The following is a 19548-nucleotide window of genomic DNA, read 5'->3' on the forward strand; positions in this document are numbered from 1 at the left end:
CACTCACAAGGTGAGGTAAGGGTCCGAAAGCAAGAGTTACCAACCAATGTTTTACCTGAGCTGCTGAGGGTCTATGGGAAAGTGTATATACATTATTGTGTAGTTGTCTGTTTTACTTATGGCCCCTTTTTTTTGAGTGTTGTTTGATACGCCTAACACATCAAAAATATGGCCGCTACCTAATTCATGGACCAATTTTAATCAAGAAGGCGTTGAAATATGCGAAGATTTGAATATCCAAATTGAAGAAACTATATGTGAATGATGCAACGGATGTGTTTACCTAATAGTCTTCTTTTATAGATGAGGTCATCAATGACATATATGGAGGGCATTTGGATTAGTTAGGTTTTTTTAAGTAACAAGCTAAAAGCCAAAAGTAGGTGGCTTTTGACCTTTTTTTTTTTGTACTTTTTAAGTTCCTAATAGGGTTCTCCATGACATAGTTTCTCATAATATTAGAGAGGTGGACAATAGTGTTTCTGATCCTAATCAGGTTGGTGGATGAATTGTGGGATAATATCCCATTGCAAGTCGATTTATCTCCACAACTTTTGAAGAGTGTTAGAAAGGGGAAAGAAGCATGGCAATGGAGAGAATTCCTAGCCGAAGAGAACCAAATCAAAACCTAATAAATTCAGATGCTAGTAATGAAAGCTCTTATTTAAAATATTAGGTCAGTGAAATCCCAACAAGCAGTTTAAAAGAGTTCAGATGCTTCATAGGTTTCATAAATTCTATTTTTATATAGTAAGAAAGAAAATATTATCAATAGTGTAGATAGATTTTATGTGAAAAAAGGACTCCTAATTTTATTATTTCACAGACTTTATATGTACGTTGCATATGTGTGCATTTTTTTTTTTTACTAGCTTGTACGCTCGTGCGTTTCACGAATAACCCTTTATTATAAAGATTATGGTAAAATAATAAAGACTTAATAACATCTTTTATTATAAAGATTACGTTAAAATAACTAAGACTTATATATGGTCGCCTAATTTTACATTTAATATAGTTTGATATTTTTCTTGCCTTAAATGATAAATTTTGCTTTGTACATGTATTAATGTATATTATCTTTTATTTTTTTAAAAAAATTATGGGATCTCATATTACAAATTATTGTTTTTTTTTCTTTTTTTTTTTTTTCTATCCATAAGCTCTTGGAAATATTATATCTTATGAATATTGATTGAGTAGTAGAGTTGTGTTTTGATCCTGGTAGTAAAAAGATTTCGTTTCTAACCTATATATTGAGTTAGTTAAATAGACTTTAACTCAAGGTTAATGTTAAAACAAAGTAATGAATCCATACATTGAAATTTACGGATCTAAATTTATCCAACATCATTTAAAATTTACATTAAAAAAGAATAAAGTAATCATCTCATACCTAAATACCTAAATACATTCATCGAGATAACTTGTCAATATTATTTAACTACTATATAATAATGAAAAAAAAGATCATATGAAAGCTAATAATTATAAACAATTATTGTTATTGTAAAATTTTATCCACAATTGATGTCGGCACACAAGATTGTCATAAGAAATATATATTTTTAGCACCTCAATCAAATCGTTTATTTTAGCTACACTAAACACAATTATGAAGCACATTTCCTCTGTAAATGAGATGATAAAATAAATTCTACGCATGTTTTTCCTTTTCTAAACATCTTCCTCTTAATGTCCCCACAATCAAATATTTTACATACAACAGCCAATGGTAAGTTTGGAATGATAAGAGGAAAATGATTCGTTAAACATTAAAACAATATTTTTGATGCACTTTTTACTTTTAATATAGTATAAATATAAATATAGATATTTTAGGATTCTTTTTTCATTTACACAAGGAAAAGGGAAAACCTACCAACACTAATTCTTTGGGGAAAAAAATCTACGTCTTTTTTTTTTTTTGGTCAAATGTCGACAATAAAAATTAATTCTGATCTTGCTATAAAATAATAAAAAACAAAGAAGAAAAGTAGAGAGAGAATAAATAGTTATTCTTATTTCTCTTAGGGATGAATTACAATGAAGCAAAACCCTTTATTTATAGGGGAAAACTAACCTTGAGGTTTGTAATTTTTCCATAAATAGGCATACACAATATATGGTAAAGTAGATATTCACTATATATGGTAAAGTAGACACTCACTAAATATGGTACATTTATAACACTTTTCCTTGAATGTCTAGATAGATAATGTGCCTCGTTAAAATCTTACTAGAAAAAACCCAAGAAAACAATCTAGTGAAGGAAAAAGAGTACACATCTCTAACAATACGCAAATAGGCTGCCTCATTAAAAACCTTATCAGGATAACCCAGTGGGACAAAACCTCGTAAGGAAAAAAGTGTACAACGTGTTTTAACTCCCTCTAATGAGAACATCCTTGAACCTTTGCATTCCGATCTTGTACACCATCTTCGTGAAAGTTGCAATTGAAGGAGACTTGGTGAATAAAACAGCCACATTGTCACTTGAACGAATCCGTTGCACGTTAATAGCACCATTCTTTTGGAGCTCATGTATGTAGAAAAGTTTTGATGAAGTGTGTTCCGTTCTATCTCCTTTTATGAATCATCCATCAAGATGTGTTATGCATGTTGCATTATTTCCGTATAAAATTGTGGGTACATTGTCATATTTCACGCCACATTTTTCTCGAATAAGATGTATCATGGATCTTAACCATACTCATTCTCGTCTTGCTTCATGAATAGCTATTATCTCATCATGATTCGATAAAGTGGCTACGATAGACTGCTCTGTATATCTCCAAGATATTGCAGTACCACCACATATGAACACATAGCCTATTTGAGATCGAGTTTTATGTTAGGTCAGATAAGTAGCCAAAATTAACACGACCAATAAGATCGGGATTGCAAACTTACTAACAAATTAACTAAAAAAAAAGTTATATCAAACCTTGTAGTATTTGCAAGATACATTAGTGCATCAATTGCACTAAGATATGATACTTCATAATCAAGGAGTTCCTCATTCTTTTCTTGAGGTCGGAATGGATCCTTATTCAATTTTACATGTTTCTCATTTAAGCAAATATTCTATTGCTTTTAAAAACTCTCCAAGAGTTCTATCAAATTATCTCTTATGAGGATAATAAAAAGTTTTCCAGAAACTTTATATGCTCATTTTGAATCCTTTAGGGATTTTCATATGGATTTTTGTCAAGTAACAATATCCAACATGTCAAGTGTGACATCTTCAAGTGTCTGAACTACAAATCAAATAAGTTTCACGCATACCAAAATGCATCCTTTCAGGTCACTTGATAAATGTTTCTACGTTAGCATGCTTAAATAAACGTAGAATTCGGATCCTCGTAATCTTTTACAATATTGCGCCAATATTATTCAAAGATATCATTGATGATATATCATTTCGTATTGGTTCACAGTATGACATAACATTTTGAGATCTCATCACTTCTTATTTTTAGGTACTTGAACCTCTCATAAGGTTTCATGAAATGTTATGTCGTAGGCTTTTCAAGAGCACATTGCCTTCTTATTATGATTATTTGCTGCTTATCCTTTTCAAGGATTATTTCATATGGAACCGATTGGTCTAACACGCTTCACACATGCATAGACTTTGTCCTTTAGAGACACAAACTAGGAGCACTTGTAGCTTAAATATGAGATACGTTCGGCATTTGACTTGAATTATCTTTTGCATGAGGATCTGATGATAATTCCTAACATTCTTCATAGTTACTTATAATCTCTCCCTTATGTTAGGAAAACTAACATACATCCTCCATCTTCTTTGAGGAATCCATCTTTGTGCATCATGGTATATTCATTAATCGTATACCTCACATAAAAAATATTAGATGAAATAGTTGGTTTCTGACCTTCAACCAATTGAGAGGGAAGAAATAATCATAATTTATTGGTCTAATGCATGCAAGTGCTATTGTATGCAATATATCATATTTTAGACCAACACATGAAGCTTTGTTCTCATTAGCAATGACTTAGCTATTTATCGAAGGCATTCAATGCCAAACCATCGCCATCAAGATGAATTGTCTTGATTCCACAATCTGAAAATTATGTTCTTAACTCAATTTTATTGAGCAAACAACTTTATGAATGTCAAACTACAGGTTGACAATAACTATACATGTGATCATCTTATTGATGTATCTTTTCAACATATCACATAGTAGGTGAATGAACCCTTATTCACCTTTTTATACTTTTCATATTTTGAGGGATCAAATCCCAACATTAGTTGGTCCAACCAACTTATCATGAGAACAAGCAACATTAAAAGTAACGAAGAATTTTCTAATTCTTCAATATATGTTCAATACTCAGTATACACATCTTTTGGATGTCGCAATTGTTCATGTCAACTTATGAACTTTTATGCTAGTAAACTCTAAGTTTACCATGACATGTGTCTTTTACTTTAGTAAATTTCAGATTTACTATTACATGAATAAATTTCAGATTACTACTTTAGAAGTAGATTTCAAGCTAACTCTTCTCAGTTATTTTGCCTTATTCGGAGGTGAGTTGTGACACCATCACAGTTAAGTGCACGTTTGCATTAATAAGTTTCTCACTCCTCAAGGATGAAATATAATCGTGCCTTAAGCCTGTCAAATTATGATAGCTTATAACCTCTTTCAAAATATTGCTATTCAAGAGCAAATTGAGGCATACATATGATATAGAGAATTTTTCTCTAATATATCTTATGATCATAATATGCGTGTGAAAATATCTTCACTTTTGATGATCATTATTATATTGTCCCTCCACGCATATATTCGTGCATTCAATCACTTGTCTTCTTTCAGACATATTATGCATTGCTACCATATTCACTTCATGCAATGGAACATATTCAATGGGTCGAATTTCATAACTTTTCACCAAATACCCATTATTTTGCCTTAGTCATCATAATATCATCAGTATGGTGCATTGAGATTCAAACTCAACGTCTTATCCACGTAAAGACATCTTAGACATAAATTAATGAAACTTCAATACAACATCTTTCAGATTCAAAACAATTGTTGCTTTTAGTATTAAGGACATGATTGCCAGAACGAACATAAAAGAAACTCAAAAGTTAATTAAAAACAAGCATCAAAACTGTAGTTGTCCGCTAATGCTTCCAATAGAAAATAATAATAATATGTATAAATCAAGAATCAGAAATTTACCTGGCAACAGGATCCAACACTTTTGGTGATCTTGTGACCGTATCATTTAATACTTAATAAGTAATAGATATCACTTTAAAGTAAATTACCTTATAGTGGGATCTCTTATATGGGAAAAACTTATACAAATTAGATAGTTAATGTGCACAGCCAACAGAAAATAATTATTTGTGCACCTACCAGTACTACATCTAATGCTTTATTTAATCATTCCAGCAAAAACTCATATATGTACAAAGGAATCTAATATATAATTTTAGCAGTGGGCTGATTCATACACACAAGTCTAAACAATTGTATGTTACTAGTAAAGATTAGACTCAAAATATTTTAAGTCATAAGTCATTGTCCCCCTCATACAATACTATTATTATATAGAAATTATATCATACCAAAGACTTAAGATTACTGCCGATTGAAATTATGTATTAGCTAGAGACTCGTGCTGATAACGTGTTATAAAATAATAAATAACAAAGAAGAAGAGTAGAGAGAGAATAGATAGTTATTCTTATTTTCTCTCGAGGACGAATTACAATGAAGGAAAACCTTTATTTATAGGAAAAACTAATCTTGCGCTTTGTAACTTTCCCATAAATAGGCATACACAATATATGGTAAACTAAGTATTCACTATATATGGTAAAGTAGACATTCATTATATATGGTACATTTATAACAGGTCTTTTATTTTCAATTCTTTTCGTATTATATTTCTTTTAAGCTCAAAGAAATTTTTAAGTTTAAATACTATTAACGTTCTTTAGTCGTTTTCTTGGATTAGGTTTAGGGGTATAGATATTTGGATTCTTGGTATTGTTAAAACAGGTATTTAGCGTTATTAATTCTGATGACTTCTAATAAGAAAAAGTTTTATCATAAATATATTAAATTAATTTTAACTCTTAAATATTAAGAAAAAATAGTGAAAAAACGACTTTATCTAAAACAAAGACTTTTAATGAAGGACAAAAAGAACTCGTCTCTTTTTTTTTTTTTTTTATCAAATGTATGTCGACAATAAAATTCAATTTTAATTTTTTTTTTCCAATTCATTCTGTATTATATTTCTTTTTTGCCCAAAGAAATTTTTAATTTTGAATACTATTAACGTTCTTTAGTATTTTTCTTGGATTAGGTTTATGGATATAGATATTGGGACTCTTTGTATTTTTACAATAGGTTTTAGCGTCATTAATTTTGATGACTACTAATAAGGAAATATTTTATTATTAATATATTTAATTAATTTTTAACTGTTAAATATTAAGAAAAAATATAGCGATTTTATTTAAAGTAAAGACTTTTAATGAAAGGCAAAAAGTTCAAACGATATTTCTGAGGCTCTTTACACTTTTAATATATTATAGATTATAGATATAGATATAGATAATAGATATAGATATTTTACATTTTACTTTAATTGTTTTATCAAATTTACTTGAAAATTACATAATTAAATGACAGTAGCATAGTTTTTTCTTTTCCGTAGTTAACTTTTATGGCAAGAGAATGGCAGTAGCATATAAGCTGCCACCAGTCTACCATGACTGTTTGATAAGTATTTATATTTATTTATATCTATATTATATTAAAAGTGTGAAGATACGTAGCAATATTATTTTATTTTTTGTCCTTCATTAAAAGTCTCTGCTTTAGACAAAGTCATCTTTTCACCATTTTTCTAATATTTAAGAATTTAAAAATTAATTAAATGATTATAAGAAATATTTTCTTATTAGAAGTCATTAGAATTAGTGACAATTAACATTTTTTTCATTAGTTTAAGAATTCTAAATCAACTATAGTTGATTTTAGGGAAAAATGTGCGAAAAACACCTGTACTTAGGTGAAATTTGTAGTTATGCACCTTGAACTTTGTGGAGGTCCTATGACCCCCTAGACTATTTTTTACCGTATTTTACTGGCATATATTTGTCCCTTTTCAAACATTTTATTTCTTATGCGCTCAATGTGTGTGAAATACACGCAATGATCCAAGTACCAAATATATGCCAGTTAAATACGGTAAAAAATAGCCTTGGAAGGGGGGGGGGGGGGGGGGGGGGGGGAGGGGGTGTCATAGGAACCCCATAAAGTTCAGGAAGCGTAACTACAAATTTCATCAAAGCATAGGTATTTTTCGCACCTTTTTCCTTGATTTTAAGAAGATTTGAAAAATCTAGAAATAAATTTGAAAGTATTAGAATAAGAGAAATACAATATTTGTAAAAGTTTTAAGTAAGTAATCTAAGATTTTCTAAAAATTTAACTTTTAAAATAAAGAAAGATTTTAAATATAGAAAAAATAAGCGTACTACAAATATAGTTCAAATCGATGCGTCTCTCTTAGTCTCTAACAACAAGGAAAAGAGGTATTACATGACAAATGCAAAAGTGACGATCCATTAACCACTTAAAACTTAATAGACAAAATCGTCTAATTTAAAATAATCAAAAGTTACACATGCGACGACGCACGTGCGGCTAAACTAGTAGTATTTCTATAAGTGGATGCGAGTGTCTACTTGTTCAACTCTATACAATTTTAAATGTCTACTTGTGCACGTTCGAAGTTGAAAAACACAGATTTCAACTGACACCAAATTCAAAAGCACGTTTATAAATTAAGCCTTTTAATTTACTTAACTATTTTAACTTTTAACAATCAAGAGACATTACCTCCTCCACCTTTTGAATAGGAATAATAACCTCCTTCAACAACATTTTTCGACGAGCTCTACAAAATTAGATCAAACTGAAAGAATGATATCAACTCGCATGTGACATAAAAAACACACTGAAAAAGGGACAAATATAGCTTCGAACTATGATAAATGGTACGTATACATCCTTTGTTATACTTTAAATACAGTTATGCCCCTGTCGTTAGCGTGAGGGGCATATATATACCATTTCATTAACGATAGGAACATATGTGTACCCAACGTATGACGGAGAATATATACGTGCCAATATTTGTTCTTTTTCGAAAACAGAATAACTCCATAAGAAACATGAGAAAAATAATACTGAATTAAATTGAAGAGAGTTGTATAGCAGTGCTACTAGTGAAGTACTGATAAATTCATACTACAAAACCTCCCGTCAACTGTTTGAAGATTAAGAAAAATTGTTGAGAAAATGTTTCATGTTTGCTACACAACATGGTTCACCTGTGTTCCCAAACATTTTAGCCAAAGATCACGATCTGATTGAAGATCAATAGCAGGATTGGGATATATGCATACTAATCTACATTATACACAACTTGGGCTTTAGATGATGCCCGCTGAAAATTTGTTAATCTCCCGCGAGTACTCTGAGAGATCTTTCATTTTCCATTCTACGTGGACCAAGAAAACCTCGATAAGTTGCATTTCAGCTTCTGCTCCTGATACATGTTTAATCTTCACTGTCTTCAGGTGATTAAATGGAATCTCATCAATAGCATCTCGGGGCACGGGTTCATTACACTCCTCATCACTAATAAAATACATCTAAAAAAAGATCAAGAAAAATCCATCAAAAACTGTTATCATCGGACACAAAATAAGCAAACCACAAGCAAAAGAAAAACAACAACACATAGATTTATGTAGAACCACGGGCAGAGGTTGAGGAATTCACTACAATGGAGAGAGAGTACAATGTTAGAGACGATAGTCTCAATTTCATGTGTATTAGAATGGCCTCGAAACAGCCCACTACATCAAACTTATATAATACGTGCGTACAAATAGGTCCTAAGCCCAAAAACATAAAGGTTCGTACCTGCTTCATCAAGTGTGCTAGCTGAAACGAATGTTTCCTTATATGGTCCACTCATGTGACTACCGTCTACTACCACAACAAGCCTATAATACTCAAATCCCCTAATAAATGGATGTAGTGCTATGAATAGATGCAGGAACTCATTATCGGGAGGCTTATGCATCCTTATATGTGAATTGGGGTAAATAGAATTCAACATGTATATCTAGGTAGGCATTTTCTTGTATCTGTCTTTTGGTCTCCCTCTCAATATCTTTAAAGCACGTTCTTTAGTACGCCACGCCTGCATGTAATCTATGTCCAAATCAAGTTTCCGTTTTATATCTTCAATAATGTCACTTGGTGTGATTATTTTTTTATGGTTCAACAACTTTGGAGCCGTTATTCCAGCTACAAAAACAATTGTTGCATTCCGCTGATCAAAAACTCCATCTTTAGTTGGACATGTATGTTCTTCATTGAAATATCTTACTACGAAAGTATCAGAACCAAGCCTACATTAGGCTTTGAATAACCAACTACATTCCGGAGATTTGCACATCAAAACATAACCAAAATAAAATAAAATAAAATAAAATACATCACAAATATGAATATATATAATAATCTGTTATTAAATGAATCATATAAGGTATATATGCATCTCACTACTTTTATAATATGTCACACTTTTTAAATATTAATCAGAAATTTTGAAATTAATCACATTATTTCATATATGCTACAGATTTCATATATATTGAATATTTTTATATCGAAATACAATCAAATGTATCACATGAGATTTGCATATATAATATGTTGTAACTAAATGTATCACCCAACTGGTTGAAATAAATACTGCATCTATTATATGAATCACCATTATACACATGTAATGATAATATATGTATCATTCATATGAATCACCTTTATACTATAAAATCTCAATTTTGTTATACTTTATCAAGAAATCACAATGCACAGTAAGTAAATAAATATATGAATCACAAATTACGACACACAATATATAGATCTACGTTTATAAAAGTATCACAAAACTTAACTTACAAAAACTGAAATCAACAATGCTGGGCAATTTAGGAAAATGTATCACTACGATTTTCAGATGTATCACTAAAATATAATATCAAAAATTAACGATGAACAATTGAAATTAAGCCTCTGTTTGTCAGATTTCTCATCTCTAAAATTAAACATGTGCTTGATTGCATAGTTATGCATTACCGATACAAAAGTTGCTTTATTTTTATACTTTTGTTTCACCTTTACAATATTATTATTGCAATCAGTTATTAGTTCTTCACCACTCATATCAACAACTGAAAGAGATTCAACATTACCAACTACAGCTACTGCAAGTCCAGACGACTCAACAATATCATGGCACTCAATTGCCATATCACCCACGTTGAAAGTATCACTATCAATTTCAATATCAGTTGTTGTAATACACAGTGAATACATTCCGAATCCAGGTGCATGTTTCAAAATCTCATGAAAAAGTTTCATAGACATATCATTTTGAATCTCCAACGCTAATGAATTACCTTGCACAACGTATTTGGCATGAATTTTTTATAGAGATACATCAATTTTCAATTGAAGTGATATATCATCCATTAAATCTTGGTACAAAGATTTTTCATGAATGAGCGTGATTTGCTTCGTCGAGTAAAATAAAATCCGTTACTTCCTAAAATAAATGTTTATTCTATTTTAAATATAGCATTATTTATATGTATTACGTTATAACATATAAATCACAAATTTAAAAAATCGGGATATGATGTAATTAAATAAATTGTTGGGATAAAACGTTATAACACTTATACATTTAGGGATTTATGTAAGTTACCCCAACTTGATGACTTGCGGGAACACTTTTTTGTATTTTGATTTAGGAAATCCCCAAACTGGATGACAGTGAATCTTTATTAGCCATTGAAAATCAAACAAATTAACACAAAAGAGGTTAAAGAACATATGAATATTGACTTTTCTTGTTAAAAATAACTTAAAATCCACTTAAACAAACAACTCACCTCTTTGAAATAACTGAAAACTTTTTAAATTTAATGATGTAAATTGACAGTTCTAAGTGGTTAAAGTAACGGAGAAGGAAATCTCACATACTGATAATTTGAGTGAGATTTTAGGGGAGAAAATTGTGGAAGAAAAAAAATCGTTGCATGCGTTAATGGCGGAGAGAAAACTGGAATGAAGTATCTCTACATATTAGTTTACGTGTACGTGGTTCGCGTGTGTATCTCACTTTAATGAGTTCAAACGTTACACGAAATAGGATATTTGTTTAAATAATAAAAATGAATATAATAGTTAAATTCAATATATTTTGAGTATATAAAGATGAAGAATTTATTTATTAGACCTAAATTTTACCAAAAATATTTCTGAAAGCCGATCAACATTCATCTACCACTTATAAACTGCAATAAAATAATATAATGATAGAGACATCAAAACAATACAATTAAATCTAATTTTTACACACAAAAATTTTCTCAAAGCCGCCTGACACTCATCTACTACCTGTAAACTATAACAAATAATACGATAATAGCGATATCAAAATAATACAACTAAACCTAACATTTACATAAAAACATTCTCAAAGCAGAGATATTAAAACAATACAATTAAATCTAACCTTTACATAAAAAAATTTCTCAAAACCGACCAACATTTATCTACCACCTGTATATTACAACAAAATAATGCTATAAAAGAGAGATCAATACAATACAATTAAACTTAAAGTTTACACATAAAAAATCCTCAAAGTCGATCGACATTCATCTACGAACTATAAACTACCACAAAATAACAAACTAAAGAGATACTAAGACAATACAATTAAACTTAATATTTACATAAAAAAAATTCCTCAAAGTTGACCGATATTCATCTACAATCTGTAAATTAAAATAAAATAATAAGATAATAAGGATATAAAAATAATGTAATTAAACCTAACCTTTACACAAGAAATTCTTCAAAGTCAACTGACATTCATTTACGACTTGTAAACTAAAACAAAACAATACAATAGTGATCACAAAGTTTTGATTTTGATGAAAATAATTCTCGTATGAGCTAAAACTTTGACCCTAAGGAATGACTTGAATGAAAACAAAGAAGATACATATATACACACGTTGAATTCTATTGTGTTGACAAGAACAGTAAAGAAGTTGAAGGTTAGAAAATCAATCATCCATCAATCTAGATCTATAATCGAATCAAGTTAGACGAACATCAATCATATTCTTCTAATAAGCAAGAAAAATTAACCTTCATTGATCAAAGTATAACTGCGAAGTTAAAAAATCAAGAGAGCATGAAATTGACAAAATACTTCATAAGAACATACATAATTCAATGAATATAAATATTAACATGACATACTTACAACAACGTCAAGATGCATATTAGAAAGCATTAACCTCAGCTTTCGTGACAAAGCAAAAACAAAAGAATATATATAAATGTGAAATAGACCATATAAATATTGAGAATTATATTAATTAACTTGAAAATATAAAGAAGTAATAAAGATGCAAATTGAATCCAAATCTCAATTGTCCATGGACGAATTTATAAAAGAAAGAATACTGACTTACAAATTCAAGAGGTATGTATCTTATTCCGTATATTTATAGAAGTATTTCCTTAATAGAGACCTATTTTAGAAGTATCTTTCTAGCTGAACAGTAGAAAGAGAAATATTAATTAATATTTAAGAGTGTCATATATTTTAGGAGGTTTAATTAATATAATAAAAAATAATTAAATAATAGATTGAAAAAAATAATAAAAAAACAGTTTTGTCATAAAGAAAAGTCTGGACAAAAGTTAAAATCTAATATTTTAAGAAATTAAAAAAAAAGAAAATTGGGTAATATAATCTCTTTAAATTTGTGGTTTTATGTAACTTGTTTCCCAACAAAAGTAAGCCCTAAATGGAAAATTGCCCCTAATAATTTCTCAGTGCTTTATTAAACAGCTGCATAGTGAAGAGCATTTTGGGTAACTTGCGTGACATTCCATTTAAATTCTTCCCCAAATTAACAAGTGTGTTTACATGGAGTGTTGATGAAAACTGATGTCATTATTCGCCATTTATCTGAAATCCAACCCATGGTAATTTTATTATTTTCCTCAATTATTTTTTCCCCCAATTTATCCTTTTAGTTTTAGAAATTATCTTGCTTTTCTTGGTCAATGTTATTGCTTTAAATTAGTTAATTGAAAGTTGAATGGGTTAATATGGTAAAGTAATAATTGTGTTAGTTTGTGTTTTGATTTTTTTTTTTTTGTTTTTTGTTAACTGTGATGTCCGGGTCAGTTTCCGTGCAGGTTGCTTTTTTCTAGCAGGGCTAGGTCAGATGTGAAGAATCCCTAGTGTTTTTGTCTCTGCCAGAATTTGAACCATGAGAACTCAGGGTTTTCAATCCGCTCCATTGACACCTAGGCAACACCCTTGGGTAGTTTGTATTATTGTTATTGTTATGAAGTTTAATTGTATTTGATTATGTTGTGCTAGGGAAGCTGCATATGGTTTAACTTGTTGATGAATTTTGCTTATCGTTGTTCGGATCAAATTTTGATGTTGTTGAACTTTATTTGTGTTGTGTATTATATAATTTTCTTGTTTTGCAGGCGACGTCAAAGAAATTAATCGGTAGAAATGAATGGGAGAAGAGGCTCAATGATGTAAATATTAGAAAAGAAGATACGAATAGATTGGTAATGAATTTTCTAGTTACAGAGGGTTATGTAGAAGCTGCAGAGAAGTTCAGAATGGAATCTGGGACGGATCGTATCCTTGTGTCATCTTTTGGATGCTCATGTTATGTTTTATACAAATGTATATGTTATTGTTTGTGTGTTTGTAACATTTGATTCTCCTTATGAGTTAATAGCTGATATAGATCTTGCTACCATCTTGGACCGTATGGCTGTTAAAAAGGCTGTGCAGTCTGGTAATGTGGAGGAGGCAATTGAGAAGGTTAATGATTTGAATCCCGAGGTATGCCTGCTCCTTTCTTGCATTCTTTTACTTTTGTTCTGATCTGTTTGATTATCATAGCATGATATCTCGCTGAATTAACACATCTTCTATTTAGTGGCATAATTTTAAAGATCTCTTGGTTTGCATTTTTTTGCTTTTTGATTCTTATTATATCTGCTGATCCAATCTTTATGTTAATCATGGTAAAGTTTCCATATTCCTGTGTGCATCTGAGAGATAAATAGGTGATCCCTTAGCTGTATCCTGTATGTGTTAAGTGAGACATTCCAAAGGAATGGTAGCAAACAGGGAAGTCACTAGAACAAAAGATGTATTTACGAGTGCATCAGCTGCGGAGAGCACCTTTTTTCTGTGACTCAGTAAAAGAACAAGATTACAGGAACGGCTTAAGTCTCGATGCCACTGTAGACAAATGTTCATTTCTGTTTTTTGTTTCACTCTTACTGTTTGTTCATTAATGAATAGAAGAGGGAAGATGAAGGCGCACTCAGTATAGGTGGTGTTCTAATTTGGTTACCTAACATTTAGTTAGTTAAATCAAGGCATTGATGTGATCCAACACTTATCATATGTAGTTCCTTTTTGTCTTTTGTTACCTCCTTCTTTTCCATGGACATGTGTGTCTACTTGCACGCACCTCGACTAATCCATCTAGACTCACGCCATGCATCAACCATTTGTTTATCACCTAGGGGACAACAATCTTCATAGTTGTTATAGTTTAAATTTCCCTTTTCATTTGGGCTTGTCCTTCTTTCCTTTTGTTTCTTGCCTGAAGTTAAATAGATGTCCCTGTTTCTCACTTCCCAGTGGAACTGTTAAATCCTTAGAAAAGTTTGTAGTCTTTATTGCTATCAGTTAGTGCAAAGGGTAAATGGAATCTATTAATCATTCTTCTTAAGCTGTCTTCTAATCTGTGGTACGAATAAGATGCCCATGACCCTTGTTACAGAGGATCTGTTAATCATCTTCTGAGCCTGTCTAAATGTTTCCAACTATAGCTTGGTTCTTATTATAGACTTCCATGCAATTCTATCACCTTCTTATGAGCTTGAATTCTGTCCGAAGTCTTCATAAACTCCAAGAGCAAGTATTAGTCATAGAATTTTAGGATTGGATATGGATCTTAAGGGTCTTCTGATCATGAAACTGCTCGAGCAAGCTTTTGTATGAACATATAACCAAGGGGACAGTAAATTGTCTTTGTTCGAACGACTACAGAGAAACCCTTTAACATACGAAAATTGCATGAAATAGGCAGTTCTTTCCCTTGAGGTTAGTATTATGTCAGAGAATTCTTCGTCTGGAAGGTCTATGGTTTTAATGCAACTTTTTAAAATTTGGAGTTAAAACCTAAAGAATATAAACAACACATAGGCATTGCATCTTTCCGTAGTATGCTAGGTCAAAGTTCGAGCAATTACGGCATTTGATACTCAGTCACTCTTGGAATTTTGTTAGTTTTACTCGAGTAAACATATGTTTGAAGTTTGCTTTATCATTGTTCTATCGTTTTCTTTTTGCTTTCTACTTCATCTCTAGCTTGGCCTCTTATGGATAGAGCTGAAGGAATAGAAAGTTGACGACAGAAAATACAGATGCAAACTGCACAAAAATTATTCTCTAACCTTACTTTGAACATTTGAACCCTTGAGAAGAGGGGGTTACTCGGATGGTAAACACCCTCCACCTCCAACCCTAAGTCTGTGGGTTCGAGTCACCAAGTGAGCAAAAGGGGTGGGAGCTCTTAGGGAGAGGTAAAAACAAAACATTTGAACCTTTCCTGTTTATATAGGAAAGTGTATGCAAACTTCTAGGTTGGTTGATGACATGGAAACTAGTTTGTAATTGTTGTCTTAGATTAAACCAAAAGGACCATGATCTAGTTTCTTACTCCGGGATGAATCTTTTCGCCTGTGCTATATACCTTGACTTTTGTCTGTTGTATCTTTTCTTTTGTCATCATATGAGCTTAACTCCCTACAAAATCTTGATATTTAGAAGGTTATCTCAAACGAGATGCTGATTTCTTTGTAGTTTGAGTTCATTGTATCCTAACTTTACCTTCTTGAATGCAGATATTAGATACAAATCCCCAACTCTCTTTCCATCTACAACAGCAAAGGCTGATAGAATTGATAAGGAATGGAAAGATTGAAGAAGCTCTGGAGTTTGCTCAAGAAGAACTGGCTCCACGGGGAGAAGAAAATGTAATTATTCGTCTTTAAATACTATGTTTGTAATTTCCACACACTTCTTCTTTACAATGCAGTGTACATCTCTGCTCAATCTATATTATCGAAGGAGAAAAGCAAGCCTTCAATCTAACTCAGTTTATCTTCATATACTATCTGCACTGCAAATATTGTCTGGCTGAACTTCACATTTTCCATGTTGTCTCTATTAACTAAATTTTAATAACTTTTACAGCAAGCCTTCTTAGAAGATTTGGAGAAGACTGTTGCATTACTAGCTTTCGAAGATGTATCTAAATGCCCGGTTGGAGATCTTCTAGATGTATCACAACGCCTAAAGACCGCAAGCGAGATTAATGCGGCTATTCTCACCAGTCAAAGTCATGAAAAGGGTTAGCCCCATTTCCATTAAGAATCACTCAATCACTCCTGATATAGGTCTCCACACAGTTCTGTGGGGAGAGCAAGATGTTTTATTTGAACATTTATGTTTTTTTTTTAATTTGTCTTTGATTATGCACCAGATCCGAAACTTCCAAGCCTATTGAAGATGTTGATATGGGCACAGAACCAGCTTGATGAAAAAGCATTTTACCCTCGCATTACTAATCTGTCAACTGCATCACTTGAAAATCCTGCTGTCTAAAATACGATCCAAGTTCCCTTCACGGTTGCATCCCTGAATATGGCCAAGGCAAGAAGACCTTGTACTCTTGTTCTTTAAACCTTTTGTTTCTGGTTGATTCATTTTCATCGAAATTTATGGTTTCGTAGGCATATGTAGATTAACAGCAGGATACCCGATGTACACAGACCTAGCTGTACGTTCCCATCTTAATCATGGCTACTTGATTACTGAATCCGATTGTGCTTTTCAGTGTTACTTTCGGAAAGTTTGGAATTTATGTGATTATTTGCCAGAACTTATTCCTGCAAGAACTAGGACTTTATGTGATTTTTTTAACTCGGTTATATTTAATACACCATTTGGTACCTCTGTTTTTAGGTGGCATTTGCTTAAAATTTTTGAAGAGATTTACCAATAAATAAATAAATATCATCTCTCTAACCTTTTTCAGTTTCCACATTTTTGCACTTACCAAACACGAAGAAATGACTTTTTTTCTTCAAAATTTTGAAGCTAATGGTGTCTTAATCATTGATGATAAATAGGTCAAATATAACTCTGAAGTCACCAATGAGGTCTAGCTTAATGGAGATGTTGAAACTATTATGCAAGAGACCAATGAGGTCGAGGTTAATGGAGATGTTGAAACTATTATGCAGCTTCTTTTCATTATTTACTTGTTAAACAAATTTGGTTGATAAATACAAGGCCCATTTTTTGGGAATGATATATTTCAGCGAGGAAAGAGCCTTACTTTCCCAAGTTAGGTCATTTTACTCCAATGGGCTTGCGTTGATATTGGGTCTTTCAACTTGTTCATCAACACACAGAAATAGATGGACAGAAACTTTTTCTAACTGGGATACATATATTATACATTCGTTATACACGATCATCCATATATTATGGATGGATTATACATATATAATACACCTGCCGGTTATTTTCAATTTAATCAGTTAGATGAATGGCTATTTAAGTTAATTCTTCCAAGTATAAAATTTTCTTTCTTGGAACATGTTTCAATGAGGAGGAAAGAGTCTTCCTTTGCCCAGTTTGAGCATTTTACTTAAATGGGCTGACACTGCTTTATTGTTTTTTTCAGATATTTAGGTGGAGTCCGGCTTTGATTTTGAACTTATCTTTTCTATAAATTGGTTTTAGGTTTGACGTCAGAAAGCTAAGTATGCGTGGTAGAATTTGGTTTTTTTACAAACTTCTAAAATGATTTCATGTATCGTACTAATATTATGGTTAAAAATTACAAGAAAAAATGGATTAACATCTTTATTTATTAGTGAATTTATATGAAATATGATTAGAATGTCAAAATGTCCTGAATTGAATGATTTGATTAATGAAGATGATAGGGGCATACTAAAGCTCTTTTGTGAATGTACTTTCAATTTCAATTCAGTGATGGTGAGTTGTTCGTCGATAACATAATTGTGCTTATAGTATAGTAGTAGACCTGCAACGCGCAATCATACAACAACATACTTGTTCGGTGTGCCAACTAAAGTCTGATATTGGTAGCTAAAGGAACTGGAAAGATACATCTAAGGTGTAGTCAGTGACGGATGTAGAGTAGGAGGTGTGGGTTCTGGGAAACCCACACTCGCTACCGTAAGGCTTAAAATTACATAGAAAAATCGTCAAAAGTTATAAATATTAATAGGTGGGAACTCATAACTAAGCCAAAGGATAGCTTAGTGGTAGGAAAGGAGCCCTTGGGAACCCATAAGTTTGAAATTCTGAATCCGCCTTTGGGTGTAGTGTGAGGTCTTTTGGGGAAAATCTTGCTGGCTTGGCTCAAAACAAACGATATCACACCATGTAAGAGTGTCTTTGGGCAGGCTGAGTCCAACAATTGGTATCAGAGCTTAGGTTCGGCGAGATGAGTATGAGGATGTGGCGGACTGATGCATGTGGTGTTCGATTTGCTTACGCTTGGAAATGCACATAAGAGAAGTAGTTGTGGGCTTCGATTGCCTTATATAAATACACAAACGATGTTGGGTAGCACATAGTACATTGAATCTCGGTGGCCTCGTGGATCGTGATGATGAACCACGTGGAACTTAGTTCTAGGGGGAGAAGACATATATAAGATGTAAGATCTTTTAATGCTGTGAGGTCTTTTGGAAAAAATTGTGCAAGACGCAAGGATATAACAACATACTCAACGTACTCTTATATTAGAGTAACACAACAACGATAGATTCTTGACTCAAATAAAGCATCTCAAAACAATTGAAAAAAATAAAAAAATAAAAGGCATAAATTGATTGAATATTAGTAATACTACTACAAAAAGAGACAGTTGAAAAAAAAAATTAAAAAAATGAAAGGAATAACTTGATTGAATATTACTAACAAAAAGAGATGGTTGTTTGTTGATAATAGCAAAGTGTAACAGTATATAATATGTAAAGCATGCACCGAATTCATGCTGGGCTCGACAACTACAGTGTTGCTAGATTCGCACATGATATAATTTGCACCCTTTAATTTAATAGTGCTACTAACTACTAGCTATATACTATTATTATTACTATTTCCAGTCTGATTAATTTATTGCTACTTAAAAAGAGTATCTCATTTGGATTTGCCCCCTTTACCTTTTAACTTTTTCAGAGTGGGATGCACTCCAAAGTTCATTGTGGG

At 31.6% G+C, this 19548-nt stretch overlaps 1 protein-coding gene across 10 annotated transcripts; it reads left to right on the top strand.

The window, feature by feature from the left end:
* Positions 1 to 12952: 12952 nt before the first annotated feature.
* On the top strand, positions 12953 to 17663 carry LOC107859421 (protein GID8 homolog). Of its 10 annotated transcripts, XR_001671370.2 has the most exons (9): positions 12956 to 13166; positions 13372 to 13513; positions 13686 to 13845; positions 13949 to 14055; positions 16137 to 16268; positions 16489 to 16645; positions 16778 to 16947; positions 17028 to 17074; positions 17427 to 17663. XR_001671370.2 is itself a non-coding variant. In XM_016704432.2 (8 exons), exons 2-7 carry the CDS (start codon positions 13457 to 13459, stop codon positions 16897 to 16899), a joined length of 735 nt encoding a protein of 244 aa, XP_016559918.1. In that variant the 5' UTR covers positions 12956 to 13166; positions 13372 to 13456; the 3' UTR covers positions 16900 to 16947; positions 17427 to 17663. The 10 variants fall into 10 exon arrangements, 7 of the variants coding, with proteins under 7 accessions (XP_047262914.1, XP_016559921.1, XP_016559918.1 ...); XR_007052358.1 differs by lacking the exon at positions 13372 to 13513 and having other exon boundaries at positions 12953 to 13166; XM_016704432.2 differs by lacking the exon at positions 17028 to 17074.
* The last annotated feature ends 1885 nt before the right edge of the window (positions 17664 to 19548 follow it).

This window comes from Capsicum annuum, chromosome 2 (genome assembly GCF_002878395.1).
Source record: "Capsicum annuum cultivar UCD-10X-F1 chromosome 2, UCD10Xv1.1, whole genome shotgun sequence".
NCBI classification, from domain to species: Eukaryota; Viridiplantae; Streptophyta; class Magnoliopsida; order Solanales; family Solanaceae; genus Capsicum; species Capsicum annuum.